Here is a 17,067-nt window from a genome sequence, read left to right as displayed (position 1 = left end):
GAATATTTTACAGTCATAAAAACTTGTAAAAGTTGAAAATATTTTCCATAACTGATATTAATTAATAGTAAACATCTAACTCGTAGATAATAGAGTTAAGTATTATTATTGCTGTAATTTTAAATGGAAAAAATGCAGGATATAGAAGTGATTTATTCTAAGGCTAAAAATATGCAGAAACCTAGCTGTCATTTAGGGAGCTGTGTAAGTGGTGAAATGATAAAGAAATGCGTGAGGATGGTAAATAGTTCAGGCAGAGGATGTGAACAAGGGAGGTGGGTCTGGGGCTTCAGTGATTTGGTTTTATTTCCTAGACTTCTTGATGGGTATCTGAGTTTTCTTTTTTTGTGCTTTTTGTATACCTTATGTATTGATTTTTTTTAATTGTTCATTTTTTTTAAACTTTGGTTCTTTTACTAGGCATATTTTATTAAGCATTTTTTTTTAAATGCTTATTTTGAGGGAGAGAGAGTGTGTGAGCAGGGCAAGGGCAGGGAGAGGGAGAGAGAGAATCCTAAGCAGGATCTGCGCTGTCAGTGCAGAGCCTGTGAGTGGGGCTTGATCTCACGAACTGTGAGATCATAACCCGAGCTGAAATCAAGAGCTTAACCAACTGAGCAACCGAGGTGCCCGTGCACTGCTTTTTAAAAATAACAGGGGCGCCTGGGTGGCTCAGTCAGTTAAGCATCCAATTTTGGCTCAGGTCATGATCTCATGGTTCGTGGGTTTGAACCCCACATCAGGCTCTGCTGACAGCTCAGAGCCTGGAACCTGCTTCACTTTATGTGTTTATGTCTTCACTTTATGTCTTTCTTTGCTGTGCTTGTGCTCTGACTCTCTCTCTCAAAAATAAATAACGTTAAAAAAAAAAGAAGAAGAAAGAAAAAAAAATAACTGCAAGCAGCCATGTGCACAATATGACTTCAGGTATGTTTGCAAATAGAGATGTACAGACGTAAAGGAATCCATTGGGAAAGCAGAGTATTGCAGTTATTCCTAACCCCCCTCTCTGGGCAGGACCCTGATGCTTGGTGTGACCTGAGTAAATTTGACCTGCCCGAGGAGCCGTCTGCAGAGGGCAGCATCAGCAACAGTCCAGTGCAGCCACAGCCAACACAGCATCAGCAGCAACAGGCACTGCCGCCCCGCCAGCCGGCCGCCCCGGTGCCCAGTGTGACCGAATATCGTCTGGACGGCCACACCATCTCAGACCTGAGCCGGAGCAGCCGGGGCGAGCTGATCCCCATTTCCCCCAGCACTGAAGTGGGGGGCTTGGGCATCGGCACGCCGCCTTCGGTGCTCAAGCGGCAGAAGAAGCGGCGCGTCGCCCTGTCCCCTGTCACGGAGAACAGCGCCAGCCTGTCCTTCATGGACTCCTGTAACAGCCTCACCCCCAAGAGCACACCCGTCAAGACCCTGCCCTTCTCGCCCTCCCAGGTGTGTGGACCCCCACCCTGACTGCTCACTGGGTTCGGTGTGCAGACTCCCAGTTCCAATACAGGGCCTGGCACGCAGGCAGACGTCATTCAGCACGTCTTCACTGAGCACCTGCTGTGTGCAAGGTCCTGTGCTAGGTGCTGGGGGTGTAGAGTGAGCAAAAACAGGCCTGGCTCTGCCCTCATGAAGCTTGTGCTCTGGTGGGAAGACCGTTTAGCAGGAAAGATGCAAATAAATGTGACATTTGGTGTGAAGGAGAAGGCTTAATAGGTTTGTGAGGGCATTTAGTCTGGGGGGAAGGGGTCATCCTGGAGGGTTTGCTATGAGGAGGAGGGATTGCTTGGCCAGCAGGTGGTAACTGAGCAAAGAAGGGAATGGGCTCAGTATTTGCTCAAAGAATCTATTGTGCACTTGCTCATAGCAGACTTGCCAGCCCTGGGGTGCAAATGTGAGTGTGGCATAGCCCTGCCCTTGACGAGGATGGTGAATATTGAGAACAGCTTTGTAATTACTTGAATAGAATGGGGTGTGGGAAGTGCTGTGGTCATTAAGAGCTTATTGTGTCCTGGGTGCTGCTTCCCGGGACTCAGTAATGAAAGTACTGTTGGGGAGAGCTGAGGGGGGATCCTGTCTCCCCTACAGGTCTGGAAGGCATTTAGAGCTTCTGAGAGAGATGTTTGGGCAGGGTTTTGTCAGCTTAAACAAAGACATGGAGATGAGGGAGCAGAGTCTGTGGTGTGAAGTCCAGAGCCAGGAGGGATGGGGAGGCTGGGGGATGGATGGGGGCTTTGGAGAGCCTTAGGTGTCAATGAGGGGGATGCACTGTCCTGGGGGCTGAGAGGGTGGTGGGGATCTGGGAGGGTGGACTGGAAGAGCTGGCGAGAGGTAGACTGTGGAGGTCCCATGTCTCTAGACCGGAAGAGGGTGGGCGGAGGCTTTGGATCTCACTGTGTCTGGTCCCTGAGGACATGGGAGAGAGCTAGGCCTAGATGTGGCACATTTTAGGAGGCTACTTAATCATTTGTTCAAGGCTCGAGGCCGGGCCAGTGTTGGGGGTGAGTAGTGGTATCTTTCTGCAAGACGCCCTGTGTTCATCACTATGGGTTTCCTAACAAAGTACCACAGATCAGGGGGCTTAAACAACAGAAATTCATCTTCTCGTAGTTCTGGGGGCCGAGATTAAGCGTGGGCCATTTCAGTTTTTTTGGAGGCCTTTCTGGGGGTAGATGGCTGTCTCTTCCCTGTGTCTTCACATGGTCTCCCTTTGTGTCTGTGTCTGTGTCCTGATCTGTTTTCTCTTATAATCTCTTACCTCCTTCTCATAGAATCTTACAAGGACACCAGTTATGTTGGATGAGGGCCTTCCCTATGACCTTGTTTTCCCTTAATCATGTCTTTGAATGCTCTGTCTCCAAATGTAGTCACATTCTGAGGTCCTGTGGGTCAGAGCTTCAACATAGGAATTTGGGGCAACAATACACTGTTCAGCCCATAGCAGGCCTCAAGTAAGGGCAGTTGATGAGAGAAGGAAGACAGTGAGCCCTGAGCTGCCCAACAAACAGCCCAGGGTGATGGGGACCCTGCACATGGCCCTGGGTTTCCAGGGGCACCTTCAGGGCAGAGGTGGGGAGGGTAGTGCCGCAGACTTGGCTCAGATCTGGTTTGAGTCCTGTCTCTAGCACTCCGTGCGAGAACCTTTACCTCTGTAAGGCTCAGCCTTCTTATTTGTAAAATGGGGTGTCATGATATCACCCACGTCACAGAAGATGGCTAAAACTATAAGAAATTCTTGGTATGAATGCTTAGCCCTGGTGTGAGAAGGTGCTCCCATCACCACAACCATTGTCACCATCCCTGTCCACAGGTTGTGTAAGAGCTAGTCTTACTTCTGAAAAGGAGCTGCTCTGTCAGCTTTCTTGGTCCTGACTGCACGGTCATCAGTGCTGTGAGCACAGGCATGGGGAGGGACCTCCCCCAGCATCACGAAAGCAAAGACTGGGGGCAGTGACAATCCCAGGGGTCTGTGCAATCCTAGCTGGTGGGTCCTGTCGAGCTATCTTGGTGTTTATTCTCTGTTGCCTGATGGGGGAGTGCTCCCAGGTCAGGAGGAACACTCCGTCAGAGAACAGGGGGTGGGGGTCAGGGTCTCACTCCCTCCCTGCAGGTTGTCACTTTGTCTTGTTTCCATCCTCTTCCCTGGCAGTTTCTGAACTTCTGGAACAAACAGGACACACTGGAGCTGGAGAGCCCCTCACTGACGTCCACCCCGGTGTGCAGCCAGAAGGTGGTGGTCACCACTCCCCTGCACCGGGATAAGACGCCCCTGCACCAGAAGCACGCTGCGTGAGTGCTGTACCTGCCCACTCCTGCTGGCCCCTCCCTCCCAAGCCAGGATCAGGACCACCTTTAGAGAAACTCCTAAGACTGTTTCAAGAAGGCAGCCTCCTTCTGGCTACCATGCCTCTTCGTTTTTGTCAGGATAGCCTGCCTGGTGGTTCATCTTTGTTCTTCCTCATTTTTGTTTTTTAATTTGATGGTTTTCTAATCTCCAGACTAGCGTCCAGATAGCCGTGAAAAAAGTCTTCTAATCTAGTGTGACTTTTCCGTGCAAATCCACTGTGCTTGAGTAGCCTTATGTGAAGGACAGAAGTGCCTGGTTCTCCATCTCTCCATGGTGCCCAGTCAGGAGGAGGTCAGGCTGTGAGCCTAGAAAGCTCAGTGTTTCACCTACACACGTTGCTTAACCGTGTGCTTTTATGGAGGTGTTTTCATATAAGTGTACTTCCTGTGTCATCCTGACTCTGAATTCCAGGTAGAGACAGTTGCTATGTGCTTCTGCTTATTACCTTTGCTGCAAGAGAAGCATTGCCTAATTATCTCCTTAGGAAGCTGTATAATTCAGGAATCAGCTCAGAAATTTTAGCCCTTGTAATGATACACAATGTCAGGAAAGATTTATGAATCCCCTGGTCAGAAATTGGTCTTAGCAGTTGACCGAGTTTAACTGACATGTTGGATGCAGAGTGCTTCTCTGTTCAAGCCAAAATTTTAAAAATCTAAGCCTTTAAGCAGATATGCTGGTGCCACAAAAGGCACTGATAATTCTCTTTCTCCTTTTTCTTTTCATCTGGTTCCTAGTCTGCTGCTGCTGCTCTCGCTTTTCTGTTTTCCTTCACATGAAGAAGCATTTCCACTACTATTCATTCCTCTATAAATCCGTATTTCCATCTGGGAATAATGTTCTTCTCTCTGAAAGTCATCTCTTAATGTTGCAGTTTGGTGAATCTGCAAAGTTCGTGTGTCTGCAAAGTTGCCTTAATGTTTGAAAGGTAGTTTTGCTGGGTACGAACCCTAGGCTGACAGGTTTTTCTTGTGAGTTTTATTTTTATTTATTATTTTTTCCTTTGAGTTTTAAAGATGTTCTCCTGTCATCTGGCCTGTACTGTTTTATTGTTTGTTTGTTTGTTTGTTTGTTTGTTTGTGTTTTTGAGAGAGCTTGCAAGAGTGTGAGCTGGAGAAGGGCAGAGAGAAATCCCAAGCAGGCTCCATGCCCAGTGCTGAGCCCAGCGTGGGGCTCAATCCCACAACCCTGGGAACATGACTTGAGCCAAAATCAAGAGTCGGACACTTAACCAACTGAACCACCCAGGCGCCCCTCCCTCTGATATTTTTGCATCATTCTGCCTGCTCTCAGGTGGTCTCCTCAGATGTGTACACTGATTAGTGCCCTGCGGAATATTCAGGGAGGCCCATCTGTAGATGTCCGTGCAGCCCTCTCCTCTCCAGTGATGCTGTGTTGTGCACATCTCTTCGACTCAGGGTCCTGCCGGGTTCCCCTGTGCTCCCCTCCCTGAGCTTTGCCCAGGAACTGTCCTCATCTGTCTCCCATCTCTCGTGTCCCTGTCCTCGGTCATCTGGTGCCTGGGGTCTTGAAGCCTGTTGTGTCATCCACAGTGTGTTGTTGCTCTGTTGTTTCAGGCAGGAGAGTAAATCTGGCCCCAATGTCCTATTAGGGCCACAAGTGGAGACCTGCTACTTCATCTTTAAATCCAGATTCTTCTCACAAAAGACTGTTTTGGTTTTCCTCTTGTCTCTTTCAGAAGTTATTTTTGACATCTGCAAGGTAGTATAATAGGCAATGGTTGTTTGGACTTCATTCCAAATTTGACTAGTTTCCCTGCCCACTGATTTTTATATCCCACCTTTCCCATTTTTCCCCCCATAGAAGTTATGAAAGGACAGCTCTTTAACAAATAAATAAAACATGCTCAGTATATGGTATTTCCAATGGTGATAGAAACCGTGAGCGGGGTTATACAGGCCTGGAGAGCACAGAGTAATGGAGAGGGGTTTCTAACTTAGAAGGACATCAGGGATGGCCCTGTAGGGAGGGGGAGCCATGCAGAATTTTGAGAGAGGAATTCCAGGCAGGTTGAACTGCAAATGCAAAGGCTCCCAGACAGAAACAGGCTTTTTGTGTTTTAAAGAACAAAAATAAGGCCAGTAGGTTTGGAGCGAATCTGGTGTAGAGAATGGTAGGTGAGAACTCGGGGGTCACCAGGTCACCAGGTCTGTGTGTTAGTGGGGCTGGGCTGTGTTGAGCAGATCTTACTGGTTCGTAAAGCACAAACCTTCCCCACTCTTAAAATTTGGTTATTTTCTGGGTTAGTGCTTTTTTTGAGTTCTTCCCAGAGAGGAGGCTGTGAGCAGGGAGGGTATGAGGTCTGTGCCATCTGATGTCTGGGCTGTCTGTGTACTGTTTTTCCACCACAGGAGCTGGATCTAGAAGTCTTGAGGGAGAAGAGCTGTGACCCCAAACCGCAGGCTCTGCTTTGTTTTTATGTTGCGGAGAAATCTGACACCCAACCTGCTGTTATTCCTTTGTAGCAAATCTTTTCTTTCTCCCTGGATCCTTGTAGAGCTTTGGTTTGCTTTTAGTTGTGTGTGTGTGTGTGTGTGGGGTGTGTGTGTGTGTGTGTGTGTGTGTGGTGCCAGGTGTGTAGGTGTGCTGTCTCTTTATAAATCGCCCCCTCTTCCCCCCACCCTGATTTTCAAACTCAGGACTCAAACTTTGAGCTAAGAAAATGTGCTTTTTTTTTTTTTTTTTTTTTCCTTTTTTTTCTTTTTTAATTGTTTCTCTGGGGGTCTGCCCCCTTTCTTCCACTTCAGGGCCTCCTTCCTACACAGTCTTTTTGGTTGTTTGCCGTGTCTCTGTCTACCCTCACGTTCCTGTTCATTGTCCTAAGCCATCCAGAATTCTGAGGGAGCATGGTGGGACTGTCTTCTGATTCACCAGTTTGCTCCTGCAGTCTCCCACCTGCTGAGGCCTCTGGCTCACAGAGTAGAATTATTTTCATCTCAAGTAATCCTCTGTCTTTCCTTTTCAAGTCGGTCTTCCTTGGTGTTCTAACATGCATGTATTACTACTTCTTGCTGATACTGTGAATTGGAGAGGTTCTAGAGTTTTCTCATATTTGTTGCAAAAATATGCAACATGGGGCACGCACTCTCTGGAGAGGGCTTGGGGAAGGGACTTGGTCTTCCTGGATTATTGCCTCGCTCCCCTGACCTCTCATGGGCAAAAGCTCCATGTCCCACAGAGACTTGGAGTCATCCCTTTGAACTGCAGTTTGAACTGTGAGATGTTTACATTTGACTGTCACTTACTGTCTTTCCTTATCTTTACAGGGCGGGCAGGGTGTCTGTGTGTCCTGTGTGGGAGATAACAAGGACTTGGGAAGAGATTGAGTGGATCCCTATCTAAACCCCACCCTGAGGCAGGAAATAAAGATTGGTTTACCCTTGTTCCAGCCTTTTATCTCCCTGTGGAATGGCTGGCAGGCTGGGGGAGGTGGTCAGAGCAGCAGCCCCAGTAATGGTGTCCATGTTGGCCTCTGCTCCTGAGTTCCTGACTACCTTGATATTTCTCCCATCCTCTGACGGCCCCAGTAAGGCCTGGGAGTCCACTGTGGCGGTACCTCTAGCTGACTGGGGTCACACAGCCTCATGCAGGTGGAGAGCTAAAGTTGGCCAGCTGGTGGGCCCGTGCCTGCAGCTTGGTGTGGGCCTGTGAGGGATCTCTTCTGGGCCCTCCCCAGTAGGCTTCTCCTTCATTGGCAGATATTGCATGCTGCCAGGGTCAGGGCTGATAGAAGTTTTTTAGTATCTCTGCTTGTGGACCAGACCCTTGCCAGGTTTCTGTCTGCTAAAACTTTCCCTCCCCATTTGTGTCCCCACTGTGATCATTTTGAGGGGACTTGGGAAGAGGGTACACTAAGCATGTGCGTTGGCTTCACCATCTCGCATCACATGTCTTCCTTTAATAATGCTGCTGCCACATGCTCTCCATGGGGCACGCACTCTCTGGAGAGGGCTTGGGGAAGGGACTTGGTCTTCCTGGATTATTGCCTCGCTCCTCTGACCTTCTCTCACTGGGCCTGCATGCAGTATGGCTACAGGCTTGTCTTGTTTATGAAAAGTCCTCACTCCCTCTCTCTCTGACCCTCCCTCATTCATGCTCTGTCTCTCTCTGTCTCAAAAATAAATAAACATTAAAAAAATTAAAAAAAAAAAAAGGCGCCTGGGTGGCTCAGTAGGTTAAGCGTCCGACTTCAGCTCAGGTCATGATCTCACGGTCCGTGAGTTCAAGCCCCGCGTCAGGCTCTGTGCTGACAGCTCAGAGCCTGGAGCCTGCTTCGGATTGTGTGTCTCCCTCTCTCTCTGACCCTCCCTCATTCATGCTCTGTCTCTGTCTCAAAAATAAACAAACATTAAAAAAATTAAAAAAAAAAAAAAAAAAGTCCTCATTTATCGGCTAATGTTGGAGCAACAGTCTCAACCATTCTTCTGCCTGGCTGGGGCTCCAGGGCCCTCTTAGACTATGTCCTGTTCTTTCCTGTTTCTGAGGCTGGCGCTTCCTCTAAGCGCTTGATGAAGACCCTTGGGTGGAAAGGTGGTGGGTGGTGGAAAGGTGCCATGGGAAGAGACCATGTGCCTGGGGCTTGCTCCCTGCTGCCAAGGCCAAAGGTCAGGTGGAGGGATGGTGGTTGTCATGGGCAGCCTGTGGCGGTGTGGCTGGTGTCTGTCCCCCACCCGGTCGCTAAGCTTCCTTCTCTGGCCCTGGCAGGTTTGTAACCCCAGATCAGAAGTACTCCATGGACAACACTCCTCACACGCCGACCCCATTCAAGAATGCCCTGGAGAAATATGGACCACTAAAGCCCCTGGTATGTGGTGCAGCCAGGCGGGTATGCACGGTGGGGTTGCTTGGGTCCATGCAGCCATGTACGGCTCACAGAGCTCTTCCCCTCTGAGATCTCATTAGACTCTGCCAACCTCTCAGAGGTTGCAAATACCCTGATGTTATAAATGGGGGATCTGAGGCTGAGCTACTTACCAATTCATCAGATATTATCCAAGCACCTGCAGTGTGCTGAGTGGGCACTGGCTGGTGCTGGAGACGCAGTTGCACCCTGGTGAATCTCGGTATCGGGGGTGGGGGCAACATCAAACACACGAATAACTCGGTACTCCCAGTGCATTATTGGTGCTGGGGAGAAGATGGGCAGGGGCTGGAATGGAGGACGGGCTTGAGTGCTGGGGCTAATTGCCCCTCACACTGAAGCCTTTGACTAACTGCCGGTTCTTTATAAAACATGTGCGAGCCAATTGTGGGCAGGCCCAAGGGGCCGGTGAGGCACCTTCCTGGCCGTGGACAAACTGCCCTTCTACCCACTCCTCCCAGTGGGATGCTCATGCTTTCCCTGGTGAAAACAGAAAACTGGCACTGTGGGCTTTCTGAAACAGAGGCAGGTGTTCTAGAAATGAATTGAAGGTGAGAGAAAGGTTGTAGAAAAGCATTTGGCCTGTGAACAGGGTCTGTGGTGTGCCCCCGACCCCCATTGTGTGGGATTCTCGTGCTGTGGTCTCTTCGGCTCTGGGATGGAGCTGATGAAGTTTTGGGCCCAGTGAAGCACTAGTTAGCACTGCCCTCTCTAGTTCAGGTGGGGATACAGTTTCCAGACCCTGAGACATCGGCCTGCTCTCTAGACAGGCTTGATAAGGCACATCTGACCTTGGCAACCAAAATTAGAGCACGTAGGGGCTTTTAGAATGACTTCTCAGGGTTGCCATCCCCTACACTTGCTGCCCTCTTTCTCTGTTTGCTGCCGCCTGAGGCCAGAGTGGTCGTCTGGAAGCCCATAGGCCCAAGAAAGGGAAATGGAACCAAGAATCCCCGTTAGTGTGGAACAAAGGGGTAAAGGAGTTTGGGCTCGAGCATGTCCAGGTTCTAACTTCATAGCTATGTGATCTTGGGCCAGGCACTTGATCTCTGAACCTCCCATTTCTACCTTGTGGAAGATGACAGCTGTTGCACTGAGTTTTGTGAGGGTCACATTGGTGATGTGTAGGTGCACTTCTGGCTCATGACGGTCCTCGGTGAGTTGAGGTTAATGTCTACTTGTCCAAGGCAGGACAGTTAATGGTCACAAATGAGTGTGAGGCCAGCATCCTGGCCCCAGGCCTCCTTGCATTGCCTAGGATAGCCAAGGCACATCTGGGTGCTGTATCCTAGAGCCTGGGTGTGGAACCTCACATGGGCTGCCCTGTCCCGCCCCCAGCCCCAGACCCCGCACCTGGAGGAGGACTTGAAGGAGGTGCTGCGCTCTGAGGCCGGCATCGAGCTCATCATTGAGGATGAAGTGAGGCCTGAGAAGCAGAAGAGGAAGACTGGGGTGAGTGGCCGGTGGGGTGGGAAATGCCCTTACTGCCTGCCTGGGCAGCTCAGGCCAAGGAAGCCATGGGGAGGTGAGGGGAGAGAGTGGGGCGGGGGGGTGGTGGTGGGGAGTCTGGGGACAGCTGGTAAAAGGAGGGTACTGGGGAAGGTAGAGCTGCAGCCCCATGCCCTTTGTTCCCCAGAGTGGTTATCAATGAAACTGACCAAGGTGAGGCTCTAGTGCTCAGGACCTTTGCCTCTTCCCCACTGAACTAGCCCCTTACTCATGTAGCATTGTGTTCGGACCCTTCTAAGGTGGGCTCTGGGCTCGGAGCAGTAGATTAGAATGGTGATGTAGACCCAGATGTGGTCACTCCCTCCTAGAGCTCAGGGGGCGGAGGCAGACACTAGACAAACGCATCACGACTATCTCAATACATGGTATTAAGGGAGTAGAAAGGGACACAAAAGGATTCCAAGGGATTCCAAGGATTCCTCAGATGGAGTCAGCCACGCATCTGGGCTGTGGGAGCCAGGTGGGAGACAGTTGGTTCGGGTGAGGTGGAGAGCTGGCAAGGACACCTGGGTACAGAGTACAGGGCAGGGGCTGCCCTGGGCCAGCCCAGAAGCCACACCTCTGCTGCACCATGTGTGTGGGTTTCCTGAAAGCAGATGGATTCGGTGTTCCCCCTTTTTGTAGACGCTTTCTTCTGGGAGAGGGGGGAAGATGGGGATGTGCCAGAGAGGTGTGTAGGGAAGGTGGATAGTCAGTCTGGGAGTGGCCCACTGGGTGGGGGCCCCTAGGTTCAGAGAACTTGACCTCTCTATGTCAGATGGTGGTTCTGAGACATGCCGGCACCTGTTTAGGGTACACTGCTGGGTTAGGGGGTGAGTCATTCCCAGAGCTCCTCCCTGATATTGGAGCTGACCTTTGACCAGCTTATTGGAGGTGCAGGCATGGGGCTGGGGCATTCCTGTAACAAGCCTGTGTCCCTCGGGTTTTACGTGTCTGTATTCCTTGTTTGCAGGTGAGTATTTGAGGTGTAATTTGGATGATTCTCTCCCAGGCCTGTTTAGGGGTGTGTTTAGTGTGGTAGAGGCTTGGGAGCTATGCGTGGTCCATCGAGGGAGGAGGAGCAGGTGTCTGGATGGAGGCATTTGTGTCCTTGCTTCCTGTGGTTGCATCTGGCAGGATGGTCTGCCCTACGTGCTGAATCTGATGGGGCCAGGGTCTCCCAATCCACCCGCACACCCCACACCCTGCCCCATTCTTGCCAACCAGGGGCCTGGCTTGAAGGCCCCACTGCATCAGGGCGTGAGTCTGTGATCAGGGCAGATGGGGCAGGCGTACCCAAGGTTCTGGTGGTGACTCAGAAAGAATCCCAAATGTCTGCCCTAATTGTCTCCCTCCTCCCCACCCTCAGCTGCGGCGGAGCCCCATCAAGAAGGTCCGCAAGTCCCTGGCTCTTGACATTGTGGATGAGGATGTGAAGCTGGTGATGTCCACACTGCCCAAGGTGCTGTCCTTGGTAAGGGGTCTGAGAGAGAAACGCCCCCCCACCCCCGCCCCTGGCCGCCTCACCTGCTCCCCTGCCCAGAACTACAGAGGGCTCCTCTGTCCCACGGAGGATGGAGTCTTGCTGGAGACCCTCTGCCTTTGGAACCCTTTGGCTGTGGGGGAACCCTGGCAGCAAAGTGGCCCAGTGGTTCTCAGACCAGGCTTCTGGATATCAGACTCTGCAGTGAGGGGCTGATGGAGAAGGTGGGGCTGGGCACCCACCCCCAGCTTCAGTCAAGATAGCTCTGCATGTGTCTTTCACAGAAAGGTTTATTTGGCAAGAGTTTACATTGTTAGAACATGTTTGAAAACCATGGATCTGGGTCCTTAGCACCTTCCATTATATTCTACTCATGGTGGTGATGTGCAGAGGGTCAATGGTAGGCATAAGGCACAGCCAGGTGGTTGGGGCACATCAGCCCTGGGATGGGTGCTCTCCAGGTCCCATTGCTGAGCTCAGGAATGGGGCTGTTGCCTATGCAGAGCCTGCCCCCAGAAAGCTTGCCACACTGTTGATCCCTCTCAGCTGACAGTGGTATGTTTCCCAGTGTGAGGCAGTGAGAAGTGTGGCAGGAGTCATGAGACAAAGGATTGCCTGATCAGATCCTGCAGATATGGGGACTTAGGACTGCTGTAGCCATAGCCCTTGTGGAGAAGCATCACTGGGTGGGGAGCCCCACCAGGCTGGGGACTCAGTGCCGTGCATCCAGACCTGTGACAGGCATCACCGTGGGCATGTAAAATAATTCTCAAACGGTAAAGAAGTATAGCAAGTAGCTAAGAGCATGGGGTTTGGGGTGGGGTGGATCTGATGGAGTCCTGGCACTGGTGACACTGGCTCTTGCTCTCTGGGATCCCTTAGGTTCCCCGAGCCTGACTCTTGCCTGTCATAAGAGCACCTAGCCCAGCAGACTGTTAGGAGGGTAAAGGAGAAGTGCTGGGAGACTGGAGGGCCTGGAGATGTTTTGTGCAGCTGTGTGTATGTGCTGGTTGATGCTGCCATATCTGACTGCCCGCCTGTGGATGTTTCTGATCCCAGGAGAAACTAGAGCACACCCCCCACCCCGCCCCCGCCTGAGACTGTGGGGGAGGAACCAGCTCCATGTAAAAGGGACCAGCACTGTTGGGCATTTATTAGGTGAAGGCTCTGAAACAGGCACTTTACAGAGAAGTCCCCATCTGGAAGAGGATACTGAGGCTTAGAGAAGTTAATGTCCTGCCCAAGATCCAACAGCCCAGAGGTAGTGCTGCTGGGATATGACTAGTTTTCTTCCTTCTCACCATGCTTGTGGCAGAAGGGTGAGTCTTTGGCTTGGTTTTGATTTCAGCCGACAAATGTCCTATCAAGCTCCTCCAGCCTCTCTGTGCCAGGCATCAAAGAGGACAACAGCCTACTTAATGAGGGCTTCCTGCAGGCTAAGCCCGAGAAGCCCATGGCGGTGCAGAAGTCCCGAAGCCACTTTCCAACACCTGCCCCTGTGAGTGCTGGCCACGAATGTGGTATTCCCCTTGGGGATTTTGCATAGACTGTTGCCTCTGCCTGAATGCCCTTCTGAGGCTCTGTTTGCTTGATTAACTTACACTTCAGATCTCAGTCTGGACATCACACCCTCAGGGAGCCCATGTGTTGGAGACCTGCACCCCCTCCCTGCCCCCCCAGCCCTTTTATGGTGTGGTCTCGTAACTAGGTCATCGTCTCTGTGTTTAGTTGCTTAGCACATGTCTGTCCTCAAAGGCAGATGTCTATCTTGATGTCTGCTGTGGCTGCTCGCACCTCAGTGTCTGTATGTATGAATCTCTTGCTGTTCCTTCCCACCAACCTGCTTGGCTGTAGCTTTGCCTCGTGAGGAGGCTGGTGCCCACAGCCAGGGGCACAGCCATGTTGCCTGGTGCAGCCTCCTTGCTTTACATCTGAGGAAGCCCAGAGACAGGACCGACTTCTCCAGGGCCACCAGGAAGGTGGAGGGAACACAAGAATACTTGTGGCTTCAAAAGGGAGGAGGGTCATAGAAATGTCCCCCACCCCTCTGGACAGGCTCACAGCATTCACTGAGAGCATGCTGTCCCTGGATGGTAACTCACTTGCCTCCTCCCAGATGACCAGCGCCTGGAAGACGGTGGCCTGCGGGGGGACCAGGGACCAGCTCTTCATGCAAGAAAAAGCCCGGCAGCTCCTGGGCCGCTTGAAGCCCAGCCACACGTCTCGGACCCTCATCTTGTCCTGAGGGGCTTGGTGCTCATTCTTATGTTTACAGGGGGTTGGGGGGACCAAGGTTGGTCTGTGAATTTGAGAATCACACTCAGATGACCGCCTGCAGGGAGCCTTCTGCCGCCAGCCCCTCTCCAGACTGCTCAGGTGGAGGCAGAGCAGGGCCACCCACTGTCCTGTCTCCAAGTCCAGCTGTGGCTGTGGGCGGTTCCTGGTGCTAATAGAACAAAGTCCCACCCCTGGGCCTGCCTGGTCCTCTCCCCAGTGTCACAGGGAGTCCCTTTAGCTTCTCCCAAGCCCTCGTCAGGCCTGGCCTCATCTCAGACCCCTGATTAGGACGGGGGACGTGGCCAGCATGCTCATTCCCTCAACCTGTTAGTACATTTTCTTGAAAGAATAAAATTGCCTTTTTCTTTGTGCTGTTGTCTACTCCGTCTTCCTCCTGGACGCTGCTTGTGCTTTCCCAGTCACCGTGGTTCCCTGGTGACTGTTGTTGGGGTCTTGAGGGATGTGGAGACCTAGGTCCTCATCCTCAGAGCATTGCCTTGTCTGTACATCTGCACATTCTTCCCCCGAGGGGCCCAGTGTCTTGGGGGCAGTTTCATCTGTGGGCGTCTCAAAGCTCTGAGGATTCTTGGCTGTTGGTGGGGAGGGGAGGGTGCATTAGCATCCTGCTTGGCCTTAGGCATGGTTGGCTGACCTGGCCTGCCATGAGCCCTGCCCCCAGGTGAGACCAGTAAAGAAGTGAATGGCAGCTGGACAGAACCTTCTGGCACAGTAGTCTTAACTTGGCAAGGCCATGGCAGCAGTTGGAGCTTGGGCTGTGGTCCACCCTGATCATGGTGCAGTGGGATGACAGGCACTTGGCTGGAATCTGGGGATTGAAGAGGGGTGGGTGCCAGGTCTGAGAAGGTCTAGACTGGGGAGTGAGGTATTATTCAGCAGTAGGGTTCATGGGATTTGGCATGTGGCCATCCTTGGGGGCTGAGGTCTCAGTTCACCACAGGATGGGCATCTGCCTGGGACAGACCCATCTCTACACTCTGCTTCAGTGCTTCTGGTTCCCAAGGGAGACTTGAAGACCAATCCTCTTGCCTGGGGCCCTGTCCTGTAAAGAGGAGGACTGGGAGTTAGTCTGACCCTGACACACCCCTGTCCTGTTGAATTTGTACATGGGGTCTTGTCGCTCAGCATGGCAGAGCCCTCCTCAGGTGACCCCCGGTTTGAGCCTGGCTAAGTCCTTCCTGCACCTCCTGTGGCCAAGCCAGATGCTCCAGCCAGTTCTATGGCAGGGCCACATCTGCCACATGCCCCTGTGCCTTTGTTGATTTCTTGGCCTGGACCCCTTCCCCCGCCCCCCACCAACTCCTTCCCCCAGGGACCTGTAGATCCTAGGCTTCATCACTGAATGGTCCCCGCAGGGCTATCAGCATTGACGGGTGACCCCAGTGAGGGACTAAGGGACCTTCATATCTAGGGTTCACTGTGACTCAGTAGGGCACCTACATCAAAATCGGATGCAACAAGCCTCTGAGACCACCTGCCCTCCAGTCCTCCCACCCTAGATTTATCATAGGCTCCCAGAGAGCTGTTGTTAGGCAGGTGGTCAGTGGCTGCACCTCAGTGAGCTGGCCTACAACCCACCAGGGGCTTTCTGACAGTGCCTGCTCCGGGCTGCCTCATCCACCTATGCCCAGGGCCTGTCCTGAGGCTCCCTGCCAATTGCAAACATGTTAACTTGCCACCTCTGGCGAACTCTGCACTGGAGCTGTTCTCTGCTTCATGCAGTAAGTGAACGGGCATCAAGGATCCCCCCGTGTGCCTGGTGCTAAGGATACAAGAATAAACGCCAAGATGCTTCCAAACAACCTTATTCTCACAGGGCTTAGATTCTAGAGAGGGCATAAGCCAACATCTGTACACAAGCCAGAGGGGCTTTGAAGAAAGAAAGCAGGGGAAACATGAATGGCATGGGGGCCAGGCTGCCTGCTAGGAGGAAAGGGAGGCTTGGGTGAGGAGTCCAGATGCAGCCCCTGGCCACCGTGGGGTCACCACGTGGGCCGCGGGGACTGGTTTACCAGGGTCGGTGCTGAGGGCGCCTTGCGGTTTGATTGGAAGTGTGGGAGCACACATTGCTCCAGTGGGGTCTGCAGCCCCTGGCTGGCCTGGGGAACTTGGTCAACCGGGTTGATTCAGGGCCCAGTGTTTCCTAGGCCAGTGCCACAAGCAAGAGGGAGTGATGATGAGGTGCTGAGGTGCCGGGTACCTGACTTCAAGGAGGGAGTAGGGCAGAAGACAGGTGGGAGGGAAAGGCGGGATTCAATTAGGATGGCAGAGGCTGAGTGTCCTGACAAGATCCAGGTGGTGGCTCAGTATCTGCTGGCTCACATGGCCTGGAGGTGAAGGAGACCGGGTCAGAGGAACAGAGGCTGTGGGAGAGGATTCTGGCAACTGCCCTCTAAAAATTACTGCTTCTGGCAGCCACGCCCCTGCACGGGTCACGTGACTTACGAAGCCCAATGGGAAGCCCCTGATTGCCGCGTGAGGGATTGTGGGAAAGCCTGCTGAGAGAGGCGGGAATGACCAGGTGACTCCAGGCGCGTGAGCGAGCACATCCTAAGCCATCCAGCCTCAGCTGATCTGGCCCAGTCCGGAACTGCTCGGCTGACCACAGACTCTTGAGAAATAGGACATCGGTATTGTTTTAAGTGCCACTAAATTTGGGGGTGGTTTGTTGATACGGGCGCTGTTGCACAGTCAGCAGACGTTGGTCAGGTGTCCTGGCTCTCACGGAGCGGGAGGCCACAGCCGAGAGTTCAAGCCCCGGCTGGACCAGCACCAGGGTGGAAGAGCAAGGCGTGGCAGTGAGCAGCCCCTATGGCAGCCACGAAGAACTCCGAATGCGAAAATGGTGTTCTCAGCTCGAGGTTGCTGCTGGGGTTCGGGAGCAGGCTAGGCGCCCCCTGGGAGGAGCGGGGCAGGTGGACATTGCGCGACGCCGTGGGGACTTACGTTTAGCTACAGGGCGTCTGTATGATGTTTGAGATATGTCGTGCAACATTTATTTGCATTTTATATCTCCCCTTTAATAAAGGGAATTGTCTTCTAAGATGTTTTAATACATTTTTGCCTATTTTTTATTTTTAA

General features: G+C 52.2%; 1 protein-coding gene and 1 long non-coding RNA gene across 3 annotated transcripts in view; both read left to right on the top strand.

Annotated features, from left to right (window-relative positions):
- Positions 1–14,337, top strand: part of MYBL2 (MYB proto-oncogene like 2) — a 36,779-nt gene extending 22,442 nt beyond the window's left edge. The window contains exons 8-14 of one of the 2 annotated variants that reach the window (XM_045444535.1): positions 1,018–1,437; positions 3,641–3,780; positions 8,564–8,663; positions 10,059–10,172; positions 11,578–11,682; positions 13,040–13,189; positions 13,808–14,337. In XM_045444535.1, coding sequence (XP_045300491.1) covers positions 1,018–1,437; positions 3,641–3,780; positions 8,564–8,663; positions 10,059–10,172; positions 11,578–11,682; positions 13,040–13,189; positions 13,808–13,936 — 1,158 coding nt within the window. In that variant the 3' untranslated portion in view covers positions 13,937–14,337. The remainder of the gene's footprint in view (positions 1–1,017; positions 1,438–3,640; positions 3,781–8,563; positions 8,664–10,058; positions 10,173–11,577; positions 11,683–13,039; positions 13,190–13,807) is intronic. The other variant, XM_045444536.1, reaches the window with a different exon arrangement.
- A 1,926-nt stretch (positions 14,338–16,263) lies between these two features.
- The window catches only part of LOC123580181, a 70,465-nt gene continuing 69,661 nt past the window's right edge, over positions 16,264–17,067 (top strand). The window contains exon 1 of the long non-coding RNA XR_006703161.1: positions 16,264–16,616. This is a non-coding gene — a long non-coding RNA (uncharacterized LOC123580181). The remainder of the gene's footprint in view (positions 16,617–17,067) is intronic.

This window comes from Leopardus geoffroyi, chromosome A3 (genome assembly GCF_018350155.1).
Source record: "Leopardus geoffroyi isolate Oge1 chromosome A3, O.geoffroyi_Oge1_pat1.0, whole genome shotgun sequence".
NCBI lineage: Eukaryota > Metazoa > Chordata > Mammalia > Carnivora > Felidae > Leopardus > Leopardus geoffroyi.
The sequence above is the reverse complement of the archived record's forward strand: the minus strand, read 5'-3'. Positions and strand labels throughout refer to the sequence as shown.